The sequence below is a fragment of the Pipra filicauda genome, unplaced genomic scaffold (genome assembly GCF_003945595.2).
Source record: "Pipra filicauda isolate LSUMZ 115617 unplaced genomic scaffold, ASM394559v2 scaffold128_size5466820_pilon, whole genome shotgun sequence".
Classification (NCBI taxonomy): Eukaryota; Metazoa; Chordata; class Aves; order Passeriformes; family Pipridae; genus Pipra; species Pipra filicauda.
In genome coordinates, this window is record NW_024103751.1 from 3353269 (window position 1) to 3374151 (window position 20883).

A 20883-nucleotide genomic window follows, 5' to 3' on the forward strand; every position below is an offset into this window, starting at 1 on the left:
TAATCTTTGTAATTATTATTTTATTGAAAAGCTACATAAGCGCAAAGGCTCCCATATCATATATTACCATAAACAACATGAGAAAAATAGATTGAAATTCCGGCTTGAAACACAACTGCAAAAGATCTTTCCCAACATGATTTTTATCATCTAAAACGTACTACAGCAGTGTCAGTGATCAGTTATATGTTCATTACATGGAATTTTGGTGAATTAGATTGAATGTTATCATCACAAGTATTCACGTTGCAAAACCAAGTAAGGATTCTAAGAACCTTAGACTGAAAGAAAGTAAAATATCTCTGTGTCAGATTTAAATTGACTTTATCCTTCTTATCTGTCCAGTAGTTATTAATCCCTGGGGGAGAAGAAAGCCTGTTTTTGTTCCATGTCCATACCTGTCAAAGTGCAGTGTTTTCTAAATCAGTATAGAAAAATTGATATGGCGTTCAGAATTTCTGTAGCCTGGACTACGGAGACGGCTGAAGTCATTTCAGAGGTGTCTTCTGGGAAAGATCCCAGGCATTTTTTCTGTCCGGTTGCTGATGCAGAGGCAGGCACTATTACAATCTCCACAGGGAGCTTTTTTGCCCTTCCATACAATGGAAAAAAGTACCGTGATCACAGTGGTTGCTTGCTGAAAATAGACAAGCTGTTCCAGAAGGAGTAGAACCAGACAGTGAGCGTCAATGCAGATATGGGAGCCTTGAACACACCAGTCAAACAACATTGGCACTTACCAGAATAAAGTGACTTCTTCAGAGAAGAGGAAGTGAAGGAAGGGAATGTTACTCTCCTCTTTGCCTCACAGAAATATTAAGAACAAAGCTTAACCTTTCCTCGTGATAGACTGGGCTTTATGCACGCAGGTGGACTGGGTGGTTATGGATCAGGAGACAGTGAAGATGAGAGGAGTGACAGAGGCTCTGAGTCATCTGATACTGATGATGAGGAATTACGACACAGAATCAGGCAAAAACAGGAAGCGTTTTGGAGAAAAGAGAGAGAACAGCAACTACTACTAGAAAAACAGCTAGAAGGTAAATCATATAATGTCTTCTTACTGCGCTGCTGTATATGGAGTTTGCTACTTAGTGTATGTAAACTGATGGAAAATTCATTTTATGCCAAATGTAGAAATAATGTTATTTATTTTTAATTAAAATGTTTTAACAAAAAAGATGTTCGAGCTACTTGATCAAAGTGGGGTTTGCTGCTTTCTTGTTAAAAAGAAAAAAATGCATGTAGTGTTTTCCATAAATTTTTCCACTTCAGTGTATAAAGGGGAGACATGGTGCATAAATGTATGCTCTAGATATTGTACTGTACAGATACTGTATAAACAATCATACCACTTTATAAAAATGTACATGTGTATATAATGTATTTTTAAAAATTATTAGTATCTCAGTTATGCCTGGGGGATAAATTTCACCTTTCTGCTTCACACTGCAGTTTGTATAAACTTGATTCCTTAAGGTTGAATATGAAGCACATTTCACATCATCTGAAAAACTTGCTTTTCTGGTACATAATCTCAGGCAGCACATCTTTCAGAACGTACAGTGGGACCTGCAGTTTCTTTGAACTCATTGACCTCTGTTGTAGTTCAGGTTTGTTTCCATATGCTGCATCCTCGTAGCTGGGTTTTAACCTAATAACAGGGAAAAATTACTGAACTCAGTAGTTGACACTTAGCCTATGAAGAAGGTGGTAGGCTTGATTTAAAAACAAACAAAAAAACCCCCCAAAAACAACAACAACAATCTGTGATTTACTTCTGCTTTTCCATACAAGGTAAGGTTTATTCTTTTGTACTAATAATGTAGGTCAAAAGGGTATCACAGTCACCTTGCAGTGCTGAAGAGCAGTCTAGATCAACAGATGAGTTCAATGCTAACAAGTCATGAACCAAGTTCATAGGCTATTATGATTAGCACTTTAAGATTGATGATTTCCTCCTTTTACTTTTTATTTTAAAAGCCTGGAAATAAAACAGATGCTGCTGTTAATGAAAGGCTGAATTAACTAAACTTTTGGTTTCCTTAATATTCATGTTTCTCTCTGAGTGTTTTAAGATGTATGCATAAAAGGATAGTCATATGGAGAGTGACCAAGTCGAGGCTTATGACCTCTGTCTTCCCACTACACGAAACCAGATGCCAGTGTGGAAACATCTCCATGGAACTACTTGCAGAAATAAAAATCTAGAGTAAAGCAGCTGATTCTATATGTCCAAAATATGGAAGAATACTAAATGCAGAGTCATTCGTAGCAGTGTTTCAGAAAGGCAGAAGATTTCTAATATACTATACAGTATCTTCTAACATACACTGGCTTTTGCCTGTTTTGCCTAATAACTGGGGGACCAGATGGAATTGTTTTCTGGGTTAGATTTGACCATCAGCTGCCATTTGAATCACTGTGTGTTTCTAGATGCAATTTTATCCCCTAAATTAATTCAGCAACTGATGGCCCACATCAAAAGGCCATGTTTTGGCTAAAAATGTTGGATGTCACTTATTTTTTTCTGAGTTCAATTTAAAATGGGAAGGGGAGATAAACTTGGCCAGGATCCTAGGCCAGGATGCAAAGGATCCTAGGCTGAATAGAAATAATTTTTTTTTAATTTTGGAAACCTCTGGAAAATGTTCTGAGGGTCTGAAATCATGGCCCAGTACTCATTATGTTCCTTTCAAGAAATGTATTTTTAATTCATCTGTTGTCATTTACCACATTTGTCATATTTGCTGGCTGCCAAACTTACATCTAATCTCAGCTGACATAAACTTTTCGCTTTGTGCGAGCTTCACCAAGTGCCTGTATTACATGCTGTGATCTTAACTTTTGAGCTGAGTCTTAAGCAAAGAATTATCTACAAGTCTCCTTTTTTTACTCCTATTCCTCCCTTCCTTGGAATTCATCGGTTATAAAACCTACAAAGAAAAAATGTTGATTGTTCATGCTGGTTAGCATTTAGGATTTAATCAAATTATCCTTGAAAAACACCATAAACCCTGTATTTTGTTTCAACAACCCAGTATGTCACTACAGCAGAAGGTACTCCTCCTAAGACTGTTTTGGGCAACGAGGCCTACAAAGTATAGAGGTACAGCCAACATTGTTCTGACGTTGAGAGGCCACTCATGTGCTGTGTGGGAAATACAGCTTTTTCAGACCAGTCAAACTCAGGTGAATACGGCTGGAACGAAGGCAAGAAGCATCAGTTCCGCTAGAGTGATGTTGTAGGATGGAGAAGGAGAGAATCAGGTGTGCAGAAAGGTTGCAAGAAGGAAAAAGTCTTGTGTGCAGATGAATTCGGGAGTTCTGGTGTTCCGGGATGTTTGTTTGAGAACTTCTTCTTAAACCATTGAAACATGAAATAACGTCAAGGACTTCTAAAAAATGTCTAGGCTGTACACATTTTCTAAACCAGGACAATTTTTCTAGAATTATAAGAAAAGGAGTGGTTTGGTATGGTGGTGGACAGTGTTTCAATTATAAGTGCTTGGAAATTTGGTTTTGACAAAGTAACAGTATGGAAATTATTGACATATTGCTCCAAATTGATTGCATTATTTCTTCTTTGTACCTTTTTTTTCAGAAGAGAAGCTACAAAATGAAAAAGTTTCGAAAGAGATGAGTGAATTTATCAACAAAGAACAAAATAGTAACTCAGCATCACAGGAGGCAAAAGAAATTGAAGCAGATATGGTTCATGAAAAGAAAAGATCTCCAAATGCAATCACACCTGATGTAGAAGTCAAGAAAGAGGGTAAAGACAGGACAGGAAGGAGTGGGTCCAGAAGCTCCAGCAGTGGTAGCACTAGCAGCAATAGTAGGAGCAGCAGCAGTAGCAGCACAGTATCTAGTTCATCCTATAGCACTAGCTCAGGTAGCAGTCGCAGCTCTTCACGTTCTTCCTCTCCTAAAAGGAAGAAGAGGCACAGTCGCAGTAGGACGCCATCACATAAGGTTAGGCGCAGCAGAAGCAGGAGTTACTCCCACAGAAATAGGAGAGAGAGGAGTAGGAGCAGAGAGAAAATACGAGAAAGGAGAAGATCTAGTAGAAATCACAGTGCTGAAAGAGGGGAGAGGCGGAGAAACCGGAGTCCTTCAAGAGAGAAAAGCTGGGATAGACGTAGAAGCGGTAGCCGCTCACGAGACCGGCGAGCCAACCGTGCAAGCCGCAGCAGAAGCAGGGACAGACGTAAAGCTGAAGACCAGCGTAGAAGCCCAACTGGAAATAGGCACAAACATAAAAGTGAGGGTAAAGATCAAGACAGGAAGAAGGAGCAGGGCGGAGGTGTAGATAAAGACAGAAAAAAGAACAGAGAAAGGGAGAGAGATCAGGAAAAAAGAAAAGATAAGCCCAAAAAAGAGGAAAAAGAAAGTAAGGCTGGCAATCATGATGACAGTAGACTAAAGAGAAAAAGAGACAGTGAAAGAACTTTCTCTCGCAGTGATTCAATATGTGTGAAAATAATAAGACAGGATTCCAGACAAGAAAGCAAAAAAATTACTACCAAAGATAGCAAAAAGCGGTCAGGCTCTGAATCTAGTGCGAGAAGTAGTTCTGAATCACCAGGAAGCAGTAAAGAAAAGAAGGCTAAGAAATCAAAGCATATTCGGTCATGCTCCATGGAGAAATCTCAAAGGTCTGGTAAGAAGGCAAGCCGCAAACACAAGTCTAAGTCACGATCAAGGTAGTATACTTTTTAAGTATTTTGTCTGACTTTTAAAGTTTTTTTTATATTCGTCTTCATGTGTTCGGCATATGAACTTTTTAAATAAAGTATGGTATTTATTAAACTTTTTGTCTTGGGCAAAAGTAACTTTGGAAAATCTTTTAAAACTATTAATTACTAAGCCTAAAGTTTGTGGGTTTGGGGGTCTTTTATTTTTTCCAATTAACTTTTCCCCCCTTTTCCTTTATTTTTCAGATCAACAACTCCTCTTCGTCGTAAACGCTGAGGAATTTATGGCACCAGTGCTATGACGTTTAAAAATTCCATGAGTTATAAAAGGCTTGTCTCATTATAGAGGCACATTGTGGCTATGTAGGTGAAACCAGAATCCTTTTTTTATCTGTACATAGGTGTATTTTTTCCAAATGCTGCTCAGAATTAAATACCTAATAGGATTTCTTTGTATTACATTTTTTCAAGAACGGTAGTGCTTATTAAGACTATAAAACAGGCCATTCTCTTTCAGCTGTAATGTTCTTAAAATTACTATTGAATGTACTGTGATGTCAATAAAGCTCTTTAGTTAATTTTTGTTTAAAATTCTTGCACCTGAATTTTGTGTTAAATGGTAGAAAGTACTTAAAAAAAAGGCAGCTTTTTTGGTATAACAAATTTTTAAAGTACTTGAGAAAGATTTAACATAAAACACTTATCACAATATGTAATTCATGGATTTGATGAGATTACTCTATCGGGGTTGTGGAAGAACAGAGCAAAGGCATTTTCCTTTAGATATGTGTAATAGATTTTTAATAGCCTTTTCTTTGGTCTAGCAAGTACTATATGGTGTGTGTGTAAAATATGGGTCACTGTAATACAAGCTATACTTAAACAGACTGAACCCCATTAGGAATATGTGCGACTAACTGATCTTGTGTGACAGTATGAAGCTCTGGAACTATATTCCTCACCCAGATTTCAGAAAGAACTTTCTGGATGTTCAGGATATTACACGAACATATCTCAGAATTTTAAATGTTTTTATGGAATATATTTACAAATGTCACTGAGTACACATTAGAAAACCGACAATAGGTTAACTTTACATTTTGGCACATGCATTAATTAAATGCATAGTGAATATTAAAGCTGGTTATTTTTGTTAGCGTTACGAGAATTGCGATTCCTGTAAGGATAATACATTGATTAGACAGCAATGTCAGTAAATTTTTGGGTTTAGTATCACTATAAAGTGAAAGAGGTCACTGAATTATCTACTTTGGGAAATTGACTGTTACTAACAAGAGTGTGAAATAATATCCGTTAAAAAGCAAACCAACAATATACAACCCTAGGTCAGTGACTGTTGCAGAAGAACATGAATTCAGGGAGAGAACTGTGCCTAGAAGGTCTGGTATGACGCCAGCTGTGAAAAAGAAAAAAGGCCTAACATCAAAGTAAGTTTTCTTTGATTGGCTGTATCCTCTAAGAAAAAATATACTAGTACAGGCAACTTGTGAAGCATGTCTTCATGAACAGATTAATCCATTGAACTAAATTAGAATTAAGCTACGCAGCATTTTTCCACTGTAATTTTTTTCATAAATTAGATGCAGAAATAAACTGTTTCAGTGCAAAGAATCACATTTTAACTATGCCTTTATTAAGCAAGCTAGTGGCTAGTGAATACATGCATGTTTATCAAAACACTGTTACGGATAAAGAATTAGTTAATCAGTTATAAATTATAACACTCCCCCAACGCCCAGTTATGTCCTTTTACATAGAGTAAACAAGTCATACCTATTAGCAAAATAAGGCATAATTTGCAGCACATAACTTCTACTTGCATCGGTAGCGGTATAAATAAAAATATGTTGATCCAATCTTTCTACGCTCTTTGCTCTGGGTAAGAGTGAGGATGTTTTTAAAAGTGGGTAGTGTAACAGTTCAGATATTTTAGAAGGATGCCTTGAGAGAGAAAGAAAGAAAGAAACTAGAAATAACTTTAAGAAAAGCTGTTGAGGAATACAGTTTCCAGAATGCATTGAATTTGATTTTCAGTTCAGATTTTATATTCTCTGTCTAATAATAAAAAAGATTGTGTATGAAAAGCTTTATATACTCTGCCAACAACTGGAACTCTGTCACTTCCTGTAAATATGAAAATTATTTTTTTGACACAAATGCACTTATATGGGTAGTGACTGTATGCCAATAAAAAGAGCATACAATCTCTGTATTTAACTGTTTCAGAAATCTTACTATAACGGCCTACTCAGTAATTCAATATCATCAGTACTCTGTCAGCATCACATACGTTACACTTCTTTGGGCTTTAGTAACTCCTTTAGGAATGTTTTTCAGCGGAAAAGGCTAAAATAACAACCAGTCTTTTAATTCCATGCTTATGAAGTGATCCGAAAATGTGCAAATATATAAAAAAATGGGTATGTATCTTTCTGGAAAAGTCTAAATTGGGTTCTTGCTCTATTCTTTTATATTTTAAAATGAATGCTGCAAAAACGTTTCAGGGCACTGCAGGAAAGCAAGACATAGGATTTTGAATGTTATGCAGCGACATGACACTTGGAGGCATTTCCCTTGAAAACTTTACTAATAAATAAGGGATAGTGCGGAATCAAATGAACAATGATTTCCGTGCAAATTGTTCTGAAGATGAATACAACAAAAACAATGTGAATATGTAGCCCAAGGTCCCCGCTACGGCATGTAAGAACAGGAACCAGCTGTGTTCATGGATAGGCCAAATAAAGAGTAGTTGGGTAAAATATTCTGACTTTAAAGATGGAGCAACTACATGCATTTTGAAATATAGCACAATAACAAAAACTCTATTCTGTCTTTGAGGCCCTGTCTTGTGGACAACCTCTAGTTTGAAACGAGCTTATCCTCTTAAGTAGAATACTTGCCAGTGTGCATGTATTTAATTGCTTGTTACTGATTTTAAAATCACAAATATAAAAGCAATGGCAATGTAAGGATTTGCTCTCGCTCAGATTTTGTGTTTCCTTTGCTAAATAAATGACAAGTAATAAATTAATTTGTATAAGTAATACGCAGAGGCACAGTTTGAAGGAAGGCTTAGTCTTGTATCTTAAGGAGACTGTCCTAGCATATAGGATTTCTTTGAGCTCTGTTTTTTTCAGTAGCTCTGAGGTGTTATTAATGACTCTTAAGTTCAGTGCACCATGAGCTTTGTTGGATGGAAAGCAGGTGAGTAGAGAAGTGATGCAGATTTGCCATAGGTTTAATTGCTGTTAAGTTTTTTTGAGCCCTTTCAGCAGTCTGTATTTAGCTTTAAAAAGAAAAAAAAATCCAAACTTTACTACATGAATTATACTGTATTTATAGGAGACCTGTAAACAGGCAGATTTCAAGCAGTGAGGGTTGTAAGCACCAAGCAAGGTCAGTTAAAGCAGAACGGCATTAGAGGTAAGAGCAAGTCAAACCAGGACTGGTTATACTACTCCAAACTTTCTGCGGTCTGGAGGCTGCCCCTGCCCTTGGCTTTGTGCACGCCGTGCTTCCTGCCATGCGGATGCCAGCATCCGCATGGCCAGGCAGGGAACCCGGCCTGTGGTCACCTGCCTGGCAAGCACGGGAGCACTGCCAGCTGCTGCTTCCACGGCTTACCTTTGTCTTGCTTTGCACCGTGCCCTTCCAGCCAGCTTTAGTTCTTATTGGGCTTTCCTGTGAGACCTGCAGCTCAATAAAGTGTCAGAAAATGAATCTTTTTAAAAACTGGCTTAATTCTTTTCCATTTTAAGGTTGTTAAACTATCTCACCATGGGGATTTGAGAATGCTGAAGCCCAAGTTTGGGGGAAAAGGCTCCCCGTGTCTGTCAGCCCTGAACTGCCAGAACTGCTCACCTGAACCTCAGTCCAGGGCCCTGGGCTGCAATGCCCAGCAAGGGAGTGGGGAAGGCATCCTTGTCTTCCTGGGCCACAGCCTGGCTTTGTCTGCAAAAGGTGACACGGCAGCCTCTGAAACTGGCAGCAGCAAACCAGCCTGGATGGTTCCCAAGAGGAAGCACTCGGGCGCTTGTCTCGAGCCCAGCCAGGCTGGGAGCCCAGGAGTTCTGCTCATCCCGCAGCGGAGCACTGCAGGCTGCTGGGAATCGCTTGCCTGCCGTGCCTGCCCTCTCCTTGAACAGGGAGGTTTGTGCCCTGCCCTGCAAGTCCGGTGAGTTTCTTGGTAATAAACTGAAAACTGTTCGTCGCTGTGTCGTCCGAGCGAGCCTCTGCTCAGGGAGCCTTTTCTTGTTCCAAGACAGGCAAGGATCAGGACGAAGGGGGTACTCATTTAAACAGAGTCGCTCCAGGTGAAGCCCTGGCGACAAGTGCCACCGTACGGGTTGGCATTCGCAGAGGCCCCAGCGCCGGGCGGAACCTTCCCGGCTCCCGCCCGAGAGCCAGCCGGCACGGCCGGGAGCGGACCGGGGCGGGGCGACGGCGGCGGTGACGGCGATGTGGGGCGGCGGCGGCGCCGGGGCAGCCCGAGCGCTCACCCTCGCCCTGCGGCGCGGGCGGGCGGCGGGCGCGCTGCCGGGGGCTGCGGGCGGTGAGCGGGGCTGAGCGGGCGGGAGGGTCCGGCGCGGCCCGCGGTACAGGCGGAGTGACGGGGCGTCGTTTCCCCGACTGCTCCGCAGCCGGGCCCCGCACACCTCCTGGCGAGTGTGTGTGTAAGCTCCCGGATGCGTCCCCGGCACCGCAGCAGTGCCGCACCAGCCCAGTGCCCGCCCGGCGGGCCCGGGGCGGCAGCCCGGGGCGGAGAGGGGGCTCTCCCAGTGAGGTGTTTGTCCCCTGCCGCCTCCTTTGCAGCCCAGAGGTGTCTGTGGATCGCTCCATCGCTCACTGCAGCTTAAAATCATCCTCCGGGGTGTCTTGCTGTGGGTGTGGCGAGGTACTGCTGTGATCTTGGGGGCTCAGGGGACCGGGCAGCAGTTCGATGTAAGCGGGTGTGCGCTGTGCCAGGAGATCCGAGCTCTGCGTCGGCGAAGCAGGAGTGGAGAGCAGTTTCAGGACAGTGTCCTTGGCCTGTCTGCACAGTCCGTGAGGTTTTCTTAGTTACGTTTCCTTACCAGTTCATGCAATGCCAGATGGGTGTGCAGCTGTGTATTTGTCATCCCAACACGTAATAAACCCACTGTCGATAAGTGTGTGTATGCACACCTTATGATCATAGTAAACATTTTGGGGAAATTCACACTAATTGAAACATTTCAGCTGCATGAAAAGCTCCATTCAGGCTCTGAAAAATGGCATTGCACGTAACTTGAGGAGTACAGGGGTGGTCAACTAGCATACACTCTTATTTAATGCCCATGCACTCCTGAAGTATGATAGTGAACAAATGTGCAAAGATTTGCATGGTTAGTATTGTGCTAGAGCAGCATTCTTACAACTGTGTGTTTTGCCTCTGAGCTCTCCTAAAGCTGATGTTTTTCGTTTGGTTGTCTTTTATTTATGCAGATGGCCATGCTGATCTGTCTTTTCAGACAGGCCTGAGAGGTATCCTTCAGGACTACAACTGGAAAATACAACTGAAATCCAGTAGTACTCTGCCTGTCTCACTGACTGAAATGAAAAGCAGCATGTAAGTATTGCATCTAAAATAATCCCATGTGACAGGGACTACCATTTTCTATAACAATTTAATTTTACTCTGTGACAGTGTCACATGGAGCCATTTTTACATCTCACTCATGTTTAAATGTTTGAAGTGGCCTATTCCTATTTTGTTAATTACCGACATAAAAATTACAGGCATGCAGCCATCTGTTTGGGAAGATGTGTCACCCATATAGTGTATAAAATCTGTGTGCTACTAAACAAGTTGAACTAGAGTCTCTAAAGGAAAATGAGTTTTGCCTTTTTTCATTTTCTGATACAGAATTTGTTTTTCCTTAATTTCAGCCAACACAAAATATCAGTATTAGTTTAATGACATTCAGCTTTCATTATTTAGGCTCACTGCGAAGAGGCCTCTCAGCACTTCACACTCCTCAGTGGATTCAAAGGAAATAAAAAAATTCCAGCTCCTCGCGCATAAGTGGTGGGATGAAGAAGGAGAATATTCAGCCCTTCATTCTATGAATGATATTAGAGTGCCATTTATTAGGTATGGTTTTGAAGACAGTTTTTCTTAAATGTACTATTTCTGCATAACCTCAGAAAACTTGTAAAAAGAAAAATTGTAAAAGAAAAACAATTATCAGTACTTAAGGTAACTGAATATTGCATCTACTAAAGCACCTTGTGTGTTTGACCTTAATCACATCCCTTTTCTTTCAGAGATACTCTGTTGAGCATGAGTTGTAATTATCATCTGGGAAATCCACTTTCTGGAGTAAAGATTCTTGATGTTGGCTGTGGTGGAGGACTGCTAAGTGAGGTAAGAAACAGCGTGCTCTGTGTTTTCTGGTTAAAAAGTGTGCAAGGTATTTGAATTGTTTTACTGTTACACTGCTTAATTTCTAATATTCCAAGGAGGACCTTTTCTCTTCTTTGATATGTTAGTTACTGAATATAGTGTAGTGTATCCTACAAACCCTATGGAATATTTGGTTTGCATAGTGGTGGTGGTTTAAGAAAACAAGAGAGGTGGTAATGAGAAATTCTAAAATTCTGAGGTTCATCAGTAAAATAAGATTTCAAACACTCAAAAGGGAAGGAACATGAAAACATCTTTGAGTTTTTTTTTTTTCAATTTACAAGCCTAGGCAAGAATACTTAGAATCATGACAATCTTCATTACCAAAGAAGTATTTTCTGATGTTACAGAGGCTTCCTGAGAAGTCTGCACAAACCTGAGACTGAGAAGTTGCTGTTTGTGATGGAACCCTTTGTCCACAAAGGCTCTGAACAGTGCTGTGTCCCATCAATAGACCAGGGACGATTTGTGAATTTAGGGTTACAGATCTGGATGACTTACCCTGAATCACTCCCCTCTTTTCTTTCTTTCTTTTTTTTTTTTTTTTTCTCTTCTAAACAAATCCTGTAGCCTTCTGAGAGTGGTCTCTCTGACAAGGCTGGCAAAACTGGTGTGCTGCATCACCTTCTCAGGCTGAACAACTGGTAAATTTCAGGTTGGAATATCATACATGTGGTCATGTTCTGCAGCCTGTTTCAGTTTCAAAAGAGGTGATGACTGAGGTGTTAACCTAGGAGTAAGAAGACACTGGAGAAACCTGAGTGACAGCCAAGGCTGATGCTATCCTAGTAAACATCAGTGTTTAGTTCTCAGCAGTGAAAAAGTCCCAGAGATAATCATATATTAAGTAACCATTAAAAAGATATGAGGATTTACCATTACAGGTGGATGTTGAAGAAAGTAATGACAGTAATTAAATACGGCATTGTTTTCCCCCTTTAATTACTGTGTTGATTTCCCCTCTCTGTTTTTTTCCTCTATCAGAGAGTAAGAGTGGAGGAAATCTTTATTTGGTGTAACAAAATAGATTCAGAATAAATTATTCTAAAAGACAAGTATATTCCAGTATATAATATGTATATATTGCAGTGTATAATTTTCTAAGAAAATTAACACCACCTCTTCCAAATCTAAGGGTTTTCTTGCTTCGATAAACATTTAAAATAAAATTGCTGGATCAGAGCTCATATTGTTGTTTGTCTCGTTCTCTAATGGATGTTTTCTGCATCATGTATGTACATTGCAAAGTTACCCTTAAGTAAATTGTTTTCATGCAGAGAATAAATTATACTCTGTTTTATTAGCCTTTAGCTAGACTGGGAGCTTCAGTTACTGGAATTGATCCTCTGGAGGACAACATTAGAACAGCAGATCGGCACAAGTCATTTGATCCAGTCCTGGCCAAGAGAATACAGTACAAGTCCAGTTCACTGGAGGAGATTGTGGAAGAGTCTATGGAAACCTTTGATGTAATTGTAGCTTCTGAAGTAGTGGAGCATGTGGCTGACCTTGAAACGTTTATCAAGTGTTGTTCTCAGGTGTTAAAGGTAAGAGAGTTTTTGCTTTCATTATTGGCAATATTTATTCTCTATTAATATGGGTCTTATTTAAAGGAATGTGAAAGCACATCTGCATTCTTTTCTCCACTTTGAAGTCAGAAGCACTCTAGAGGTGCCTACCATTCTCCTTTGTGACGCAAGTACATCTTCCCGCCTTTAGCTGGGGAATTTATTTCCCCAACCTAGCTTAGCAAAGTGTTAGTGTTATTAGTGTTATTACCTAGTATTGCAATGTTGCATTGCATCAAGACCTTAAGAAGTCAGGTTGCATCTGATTTCACCCAGGTGAGAGAAAACATGACAGTGCTGCTGTTGATGGACAGCTATGGCTCAGACTGCATTGAAACTGAGGTGTTAACCTAGGAGTAAGAAGACACTGGAGAAACCTGAGCAACAGTCAAGGCTGATGCTATCGTAGTAAACATCAGTGTTTAGTTCTCAGCAGATGTTTCTGACTCAGAAGGTGCTATTCCAGCTCCAGCATTACATCTGATGTGCTCCTGGATTGCTTTTAAAGGGTCGTAGTTATACCTGAAAATAATCAGGTGGTTATTCCTCTTGATATTCATTTGTAAAGAAGAATGGTAGGCTCAGCACACAAGCAGCAGCTTTCCTTTAATCTCTTTACCTTTCTGATCATCAGAAGGAATATCGGTTATTTGAATGGAACTAATTTTTAGCCAGATAGGGACAAAGAAATTTTCATTTATTTCTACCAAACAGTCTTTTGAAGACTTTTAATTATTTTCTGGCCTTGTTTTTTTAACCATGTGATTATTAAAACAAGCACAGCACGGCACTCAGGAGTCTCAAAAATTAGGCAGCGTTGGACATTTTACTTTGATTTCAATTAAAAAGTGGTTTGGGTTTTTTTTTTGTTTGTTTGATTGCTTTTTGGTTTGGGGGAGTTTTTACAATAGATATTGTATATGCCTTAATAGCTTTTATTTAACCATTTCCTGGGCAGGAAATGTTATAAGTGACTTTGGTCTTGGTTAGGTGTTCTTTGGGCAAGGAAATGGTTTTTAGGCCATGCAAGACTCTGATTATGTTGACTCTTTGAGGACTACTGCGTCATACTGTTACAACATTATATTCTGTCTTGTATTTAAATGTTATACTTCTAAATATCTATCTTGGGAAGAAATTACTTCTTTTTGCATTGTGTAGAGTTGCAGATTGACAAATTCTATATTTTAAGGTGATTAAATTTACAATTTTTAAAATTAATATTCTTCTAATTGAACATTTTAATCTTCTAATTAGCCTGAAGGTTCTTTATTCATTACGACAATCAATAAAACACAGTTGTCCTATGTCCTGGGAATTGTGGTTGCAGAAAAGATAATGGGCATTGTACCAGAAGGAACACATGAGTGGGAGAAGTTTGTTCCCCCTGAGGAGCTGGAGCACCTCCTGGAATCAAGTAAGTTCCACACCAAATGATGGGAATGCAGAGAGAGATATCCAAATAGTCCCTGTAGAAATAGCAAAGGAATAAGCTAGATGGGGTGAGTGCTAGCAACAATACACAGTTTTTCCTGACTGAGTTAACAGTCATATATTACGAGTATAATTTCTGCTTTAAAGACACTGCTGCTTACTGGATTTTGCAAAAAATAAATAAACTAAGTGAAATCCTAAGAATGCAGTGATTACTCAAACAAATCATGTTACAGCTGCCCTCTCTTTGATAGCCTAAATAAAAATTCCAAGGTTTTCCATTGTGTTCTGGTGGCAGAATGTATGCTCTGAAGTGGTTCATTTGCTCTAGGCCAGGTCTGAGGCAATAACTGTACTGGCACTCCAGAGCTGCACTGCTGCCACTGCATTGTTTGCGTCTTTCCCTTGGGAGGAGATGTTTTTAGTTTTGGTTGCTGCTCCATGTTCTCTATTCATATTATGTTGCTAAAATATTTCTTCAAAAATGTGAAGATAAAACCTACCACAAATTCCTTACTCATTTCTTGAAAAACTATTATACTGATTTTAATTATTTCTAATTAAATTGCCCTGGTTTGATTGCTTTTAAAATAGACAAAGCACTGAGCTGGGAAGAGTTCTGCCCATTGCCCTCCTTTGCTGCAGATGTCTTAAAACCCTGTCACGGAATATTTCACTTTGCTTTAATTCACTGCAAAGAAACTGAAGTATGAGTGGAGCTATTCTCTTGGCAAGGTCTTTTCCTGGCACTTTGCAGTGATGCCATAAGGAACATGACTAATACTGGTTCACATACTGGTGATTCTTTCTGTTCTTCCTTCAAAAGGAGAAGCAGGTGCAGTGGGGTGATTTGTTTTGATAGGGTGTTTGTTTTCTGCCTTCCATCCTGTATCCTGCTGGGACACAGCGGATCCATGCAGCGAACTGAGCGCTGCTCAGCAGGGAGTGATAAATCACTCTTTATTTGCACTGAGCCCTTGATGGCATTCTTCTGCCTCTTTCTTACATTTTTCCATTCCTAAAGGGAATCTGCAGAATCCTTCCAAATATGCTCAGATTTTGGTTCTGGAGTGTGTGACGTCAATCTGCAGAATGACTCCGCTTACAGAAAACGTTACCAGTCACGCAGGTGTGGTGGTGTGAAGTTGGGGTTTCTGGGAGAGCACATTGCAGGGGCTCACGTGTAGCGTGCTCATGGTACGTGGCCTGGCACAGAGATGCTGAAGCCACTGCCCGGAGCAGGACCTGCTGTCACCCGCAATGCCAGTGGCACTGCATGTAGTGGCGTCTGACAAAGCCCAGCTTGTGAAGTGCTGCTCCCCAGCCTGCAGGAAGAAGTGTATTTCAGTCTTTCTCTTCTAAAGACCTTGATATTGCAGTGATTTACAATATTTAAGAACATCAGTTCCTTTATATGGCTTCTTTCTTTCCTAGATGGCTTTTCAGTCAAGACTGTGAATGGGATGTTGTATAATCCGCTCTGGGGTTCGTGGAGCTGGATGGAAAACACGAGCCTTAACTACGCAGTGCACGCTGTGAAGTCTGGGGCTCAGGGACAGTCAGGCCCCACAGATGCCCCGTCAGAGATGGATATTCAACAGCGCTCAGCCACAGCTGGCACAGCTGGCACTGCCTCAGACATCACTGTCTGAGATTTGTGGTGATGGACTGTCACCAGGACAGAAAAGAAGGTTTTACTCAGATGGACATAATAAAACCTTTTCTAACAACAAGCTTCCTGTTTGCATCAGTAATACTTGTGCTATTTTTGGCCAAATATTTTAGGGCAGTCTCAGAAAAAAAACAAGTGCCCATTATCTCAGGAATCTTTTAAGATTGAAATGATCAAAGCTTTTAAAGAGTAAGTATTTTTATGAGAAAGTAGTTTCAAATTGTTGGACGGGGAAATGCAAATTATTCTGTCAGTAGCTTGGAGGAAGCTCCTGTATGTGGAGGCATTTTCAGTCCTACTGAGACTCAGATCTTCACAGAATAATAGTGTAAAAGTAAAGTGAGTTAAAACCCACAATGATGTACAATAAATAAAATGCATTGGGTATTTAAGATACTCAACTCTGTTATGATGCCTCAGAGCTTTTTTTTTATTTTTAAACTTTTATAGATTTTAGAAGTAGATGTGTAATGAGTGTAGATTTTAATGTAGCTGTATTATGTCCCTTACCCTGTAGCATAATGTTTACACATACCTAACCCTATTATCTTATCTCATATCAATCCCTCTAAAATTCTGTTAGCATATTTAGTCTTCTTTTCAAGGTAGAATTGTAGAAAAACATCCTAAGGCCTGGACCAGAAGATATCACAGAGACAAAGTGACCTTCAAGCCCAGAACTTTGGAGGAACTCCAAGCTCTGTGTGTGCTGAGAAGAAGATGAGGATGAGGAAGAAGGGATCCCAAATGCCCCCAGACCCAATTCCCGAAGGGGCGTGTTGGGGGGCAGAACTGGGGGTGGACAGAACTGGGATTGGATGGATCTTATTATAAAATCATAGAACCACTATCTAGAGGCACATGTGGTATGGATTCCCTGGGCCTTAGGCCTGAGATTAAAGGACCTGCTCTCTTTATCTTATCTTATACACTAAATTGGCCTGGAGTCTTTTTCTCTCTGCAGTCTTTTAGGCAACAGTTAAAATGTATGAAACACTTAAAAACTACAGACACTTGTTTCTATAATATGCCTTTCTCCCTGAGAGAAGGGGAAAAAGAAAGAGCAAACCTTTTCTGTTGAGTCCTGCTATATCTGCAGTTGATGTGAGGTAACTGTGCAGTGGAAGAAGAGTCATTGATCAGAGTGCCTCAGCTGTCGAAGCCTCTTCACCATAAAGATTCTTGTATTTGTGCCTATAATTTCAACTTTCTCTCTCTGCCCAAATAAAGGGAAGTAAAGCTGTGGGTAAAATTTTACTAAGCAACCAGGGCTTTATGCTAGAAAAATGACGTATTAGCAGCCTGTCCTAGAACTGAAGTGCCATATCTACTCAGTCCTAATGTCCGAGAGCCCAGGTAAAGAAAAGTGATTTACAATGAAACAGAACTTTCTAAATAAAGTGTCTGTGTGTGTGTGTGTGTGTGTCTATGACTGTATCTCCTTTTTCTTTCAGCTTGTACACAGCTTGTCTCTGCAGGCATGAAAATGAAACTTTTTTCCTTCCCTTATTTTTCTCCCTTTTTTGTTTGCTTGTTCATTTTTCCTGCTGTAGAGGTGTGGTGGGCTAAATTATTGTTTTAAGCATTTGCATTCTTGCTGCTTTGCTGTATCTGCATGTTGCCTTCAGATCCAAGTTTCATGATGGATTTAATGATGGCCAGGAAAATGTATTTAATTTATGATGGAAATAATAGTAATTCATAAGTATTAAGACTACAAAGGATTATCTGGTGTGATTGTTTCCATGACAGTAAGTTCCGCTTCATAATATTTCTTTGGCTATAGCTTGGCTTTGAGCAAGTGGTTCATCATCATGTAAAGTGTTCAGTGATGGAGAAGCCATCACTGAAGTAAGCCATCATGTGGCTTACTACATCAGTAAGTAAATTGTTCCAAAGGTTCACTGGTTGAAGTGGTCTAAACCTCAGAACCTAGCCAGTGATGCCTTAACATCTCCATTTTTATGCTTAAGGGCCTGTATCAGCTGCAGTTTTGAGTCAAGCCACCCCTTAATTTTCTCACAGATAAATGGTCTGAGATTATCTCTACAGCTATTACCACTGCATATGAGTTCCTGTAAAATTTCATGATAAACATCCTTTCTGAAGCATGACAGTGGCAATGGATGCAGCATTTCAGTAATGGTTTCACTAATGCTGTCTGCAGGAGGAATACATCATTCTCTTTCTGCCTGACCACCTGTTTGGGAGTCGCTGCTCCACTGGTCATGCATGCAGTGTGGTGCACAGCGTTGAGGAGAGGAGTGACACTGGGGAAAAATGTGGAGCCTAAGCAGATAAAGCAGTGGTCTTTGATCCTATCAGTGTGTTCAGGCGTGTTGACCTATGTGGCTTGAGTAAGTTCCCCTAACCAAATTACCAACTTCAGTCTAGGTTATGACAACTGTATGACTGTTGTTTCAATTTTTGCCAACAGTGAATTAAAAGAAATATTCTGAAAAGCACTGAGACCTGGGCACATTCCTGGGGTAGCCCACTAGAAACATCTCCCAAGAGGGACCTGTCATCTCCCTCTCCACTAATTTGTTTTGACACTTGTCACATGAAATTAAAATAATGTAGATAGAACTCGAATAGAAACAGCTGAATTTTCTTTGCTTCAAGAGCCCTAAATCCAGATGTTTGTGTGATGTTTGTTATCTTGGTTTTCTCATCCTTTTTTTCCCACTTCACAGAATCAAAGAATACTCTGAGTTGAAAGGGACCCACAAGGATCGTCAAGTCCAACTCTGAAGTGAATTACTTGTTCAATTCTCAGAATTGCTTGCAGTTTTTCATTAAACTGTGAGCCACCTGGGGAAGAAACTGTTTTGTTGGGGTTTTTTTTCACTGCTATTTCTATTGCACATGGCACAAAAAGCCTTTGATGCTGCCCGGGGTTCTCTGTCCAGGCTCACAGGAGGGATCATGTACCTAATGAATAGTGGTTTAAGCAACAAGCACATGGACCTGGCTATCCATGGATACCTCTGGTTTTGACAAAAACCTTATCACAAGCACCCAGCCTTCTGCTCCTACATGCCTATTGGAGCCCTGTCAATCCAGGAGAGTTTTGTGAGCAGTGTGGTCAAAGGAGTGGGGACTGCCGTGCACAAGTCCTTGTACACATAGCATGTCTCCAGATGCCCTGATGTGCTCCATCCAACGTTTCTAACCCTCAGTTTTCTTCTGGTGGATTGTTCTAACTATTCTGGCTGTATTTATCCCCCCTCTTTAAAACAGACTCATTTTAAACTAGAAAGTAAATGACTGTGGTAGAGATAATTTTAGTGAGGTAACAAACAGTGCAAGAATACCCTACACCTTTTTATCTTTTTTTGTGTTTTGTTTTTTTTTTTTAAATCCCTACATTATTCATAGATGTGCAATTCTGTGAACAAATTCAGTACAGTGTAATCAAATTCAGTACTGTGCATTGAATACATACTACGTATTTGTGCTACAGAAACTTTTTTCTTAAAATCTGTGCATAGGAAACCAAGTTTTCACTCTTCTCTTAGCCCAGTTCCTGCAGAAATTTAATAGTGCTATTGAAATGGGCAGAGTGTAAGTCAAGTAAATTTGAAAATCTTTTTGCTTTCATGTTGTTCATGATTATGAAACCATAGCTTCAATGCTTACATGAACAGTGACAGTAGGAGGTGAAAAAAGCAATGTTACAGCAACCAGGCACGCACACAGAACTGGGTGAGGCAAGAGGTTATTCTTGCCATGAGATTGGGAAAAAATTGTATTTGGGGCTTGCTCTTTACCAGTCTCTGTTTATTGCTCATTGTAGACTCTTGGCTCTCCTGATCCCAGCCATTTGTTTCTGCAGCACAAATCAGAGCCCTGGGGGAGCCCTTCAGGGTGCTCCCTGCCCTGGTCCTCAGCTGTAACTGAGGAGGACTGACCTGGATGGGCACATCCACACCCACTAAGTTCTTGCCACTGCTGCAGGAACACAGAGCTCTGTGTCTCTCCCACACCCAGGGATGTTAAAAACCAGTAAACACTTATGTTGTTCTTTCTAAACAAAACACTACCAGATTTTCTTTCACTGTGAAAGACAGGAATGTGTTCATTGCACTCCTCCTCACCCCTCCCAGTCCTAGCAGCAAGAACACCTAATATCTCAAGAGCACAGAGCTTTGGAATACTGAGGTGGTTCTCTGACCATGGGCTTGCCTGGAGGCCTCTGCTCTGCAGCCAAGAAAAAAAGACCCCTTGAATTTTGAATCACTGGAACAAGCATTTCTCAGTCAGACTGAGTATAAGAAGAATCCTGCCAAAGCTGCCAGCAAAGGGTGTCCACTAGGAAATGTGTGAGTGGGGGATGAGATTTGGCTCACCCTGATGTGGCTGCAAAGTACTCTGGAGAAACCTTGTTTTTGCCTTGTCTGGAGGAAGCGTGAGGCCCAAGATGAACCTAGATGCCAAAGTTTCTGAAGGTGTTGTCAGATGAAATGATGTCCCATGAAAGAACAACAAAGGGAGGAAGCTACATGGGCTGAAAAGCTTCATAGCAGGTAATGCAAGAAACTTTACATGGCCTGTCTAGGCAGGACAGCATTTCCATGTGGGTTGTACAGCATGTCTCCCTTATTGAATCTTACCTGAAGATAAGAAAAATGCTTCTGTCTTCAGAACTACTCGGCAAGCATCTTTTTCAAGAACCAAATTCACAATAAACCAAAGTCCTGCTCTCTACTACAATGTCCAACAGTTCACCTTCTTGGAGGACGCAGACTGCAGGCCATTGGCTCTGCCACTGTCTCTCCCATCCCTCTTTGTTTCCAGAGCTCTCAGGAGATGAAAGCACAGCCTTGGCCTCAGGGATATGGCCTCTAGAAGGGGCTCTCCTCCTCCCTGTTACCATCCCTTCTTCTCCTCCCACTGCCTTCAGCTGAGAGTTGATTTCCAGACAAATGTGTCATGCTGAATGACCTCCTCTTCCCATTTTGTGGTTCTATTGCCCTGAATTCACAGGGTTTGTTCTCACTACTGGTATATTGCTCCATTCTGCAGTGTCTGCAGCAGTTAGTGCTTTTATCTGTTACAACC

General features: G+C 40.6%; 2 protein-coding genes across 2 annotated transcripts in view; both read left to right on the forward strand.

Moving 5' to 3' along the window:
* Positions 1-6930, forward strand: part of PNISR (PNN interacting serine and arginine rich protein) — a 28075-nt gene extending 21145 nt beyond the window's left edge. The window contains exons 10-12 of the mRNA XM_027726117.2: positions 870-1040; positions 3605-4706; positions 4944-6930. Coding sequence (XP_027581918.1) covers positions 870-1040; positions 3605-4706; positions 4944-4974 — 1304 coding nt within the window. The 3' untranslated portion in view covers positions 4975-6930. The remainder of the gene's footprint in view (positions 1-869; positions 1041-3604; positions 4707-4943) is intronic.
* Positions 6931-8474: 1544 nt separating this feature from the next.
* On the forward strand, positions 8475-16228 carry COQ3 (coenzyme Q3, methyltransferase). The gene is given in 8 exon segments (XM_027726118.2): positions 8475-8862; positions 8864-8895; positions 10185-10308; positions 10681-10833; positions 11007-11106; positions 12450-12692; positions 13971-14130; positions 15582-16228. Coding segments are annotated over 8 exon segments (1380 nt in total). The 5' UTR covers positions 8475-8512; the 3' UTR covers positions 15800-16228.
* Positions 16229-20883: the final 4655 nt, after the last annotated feature.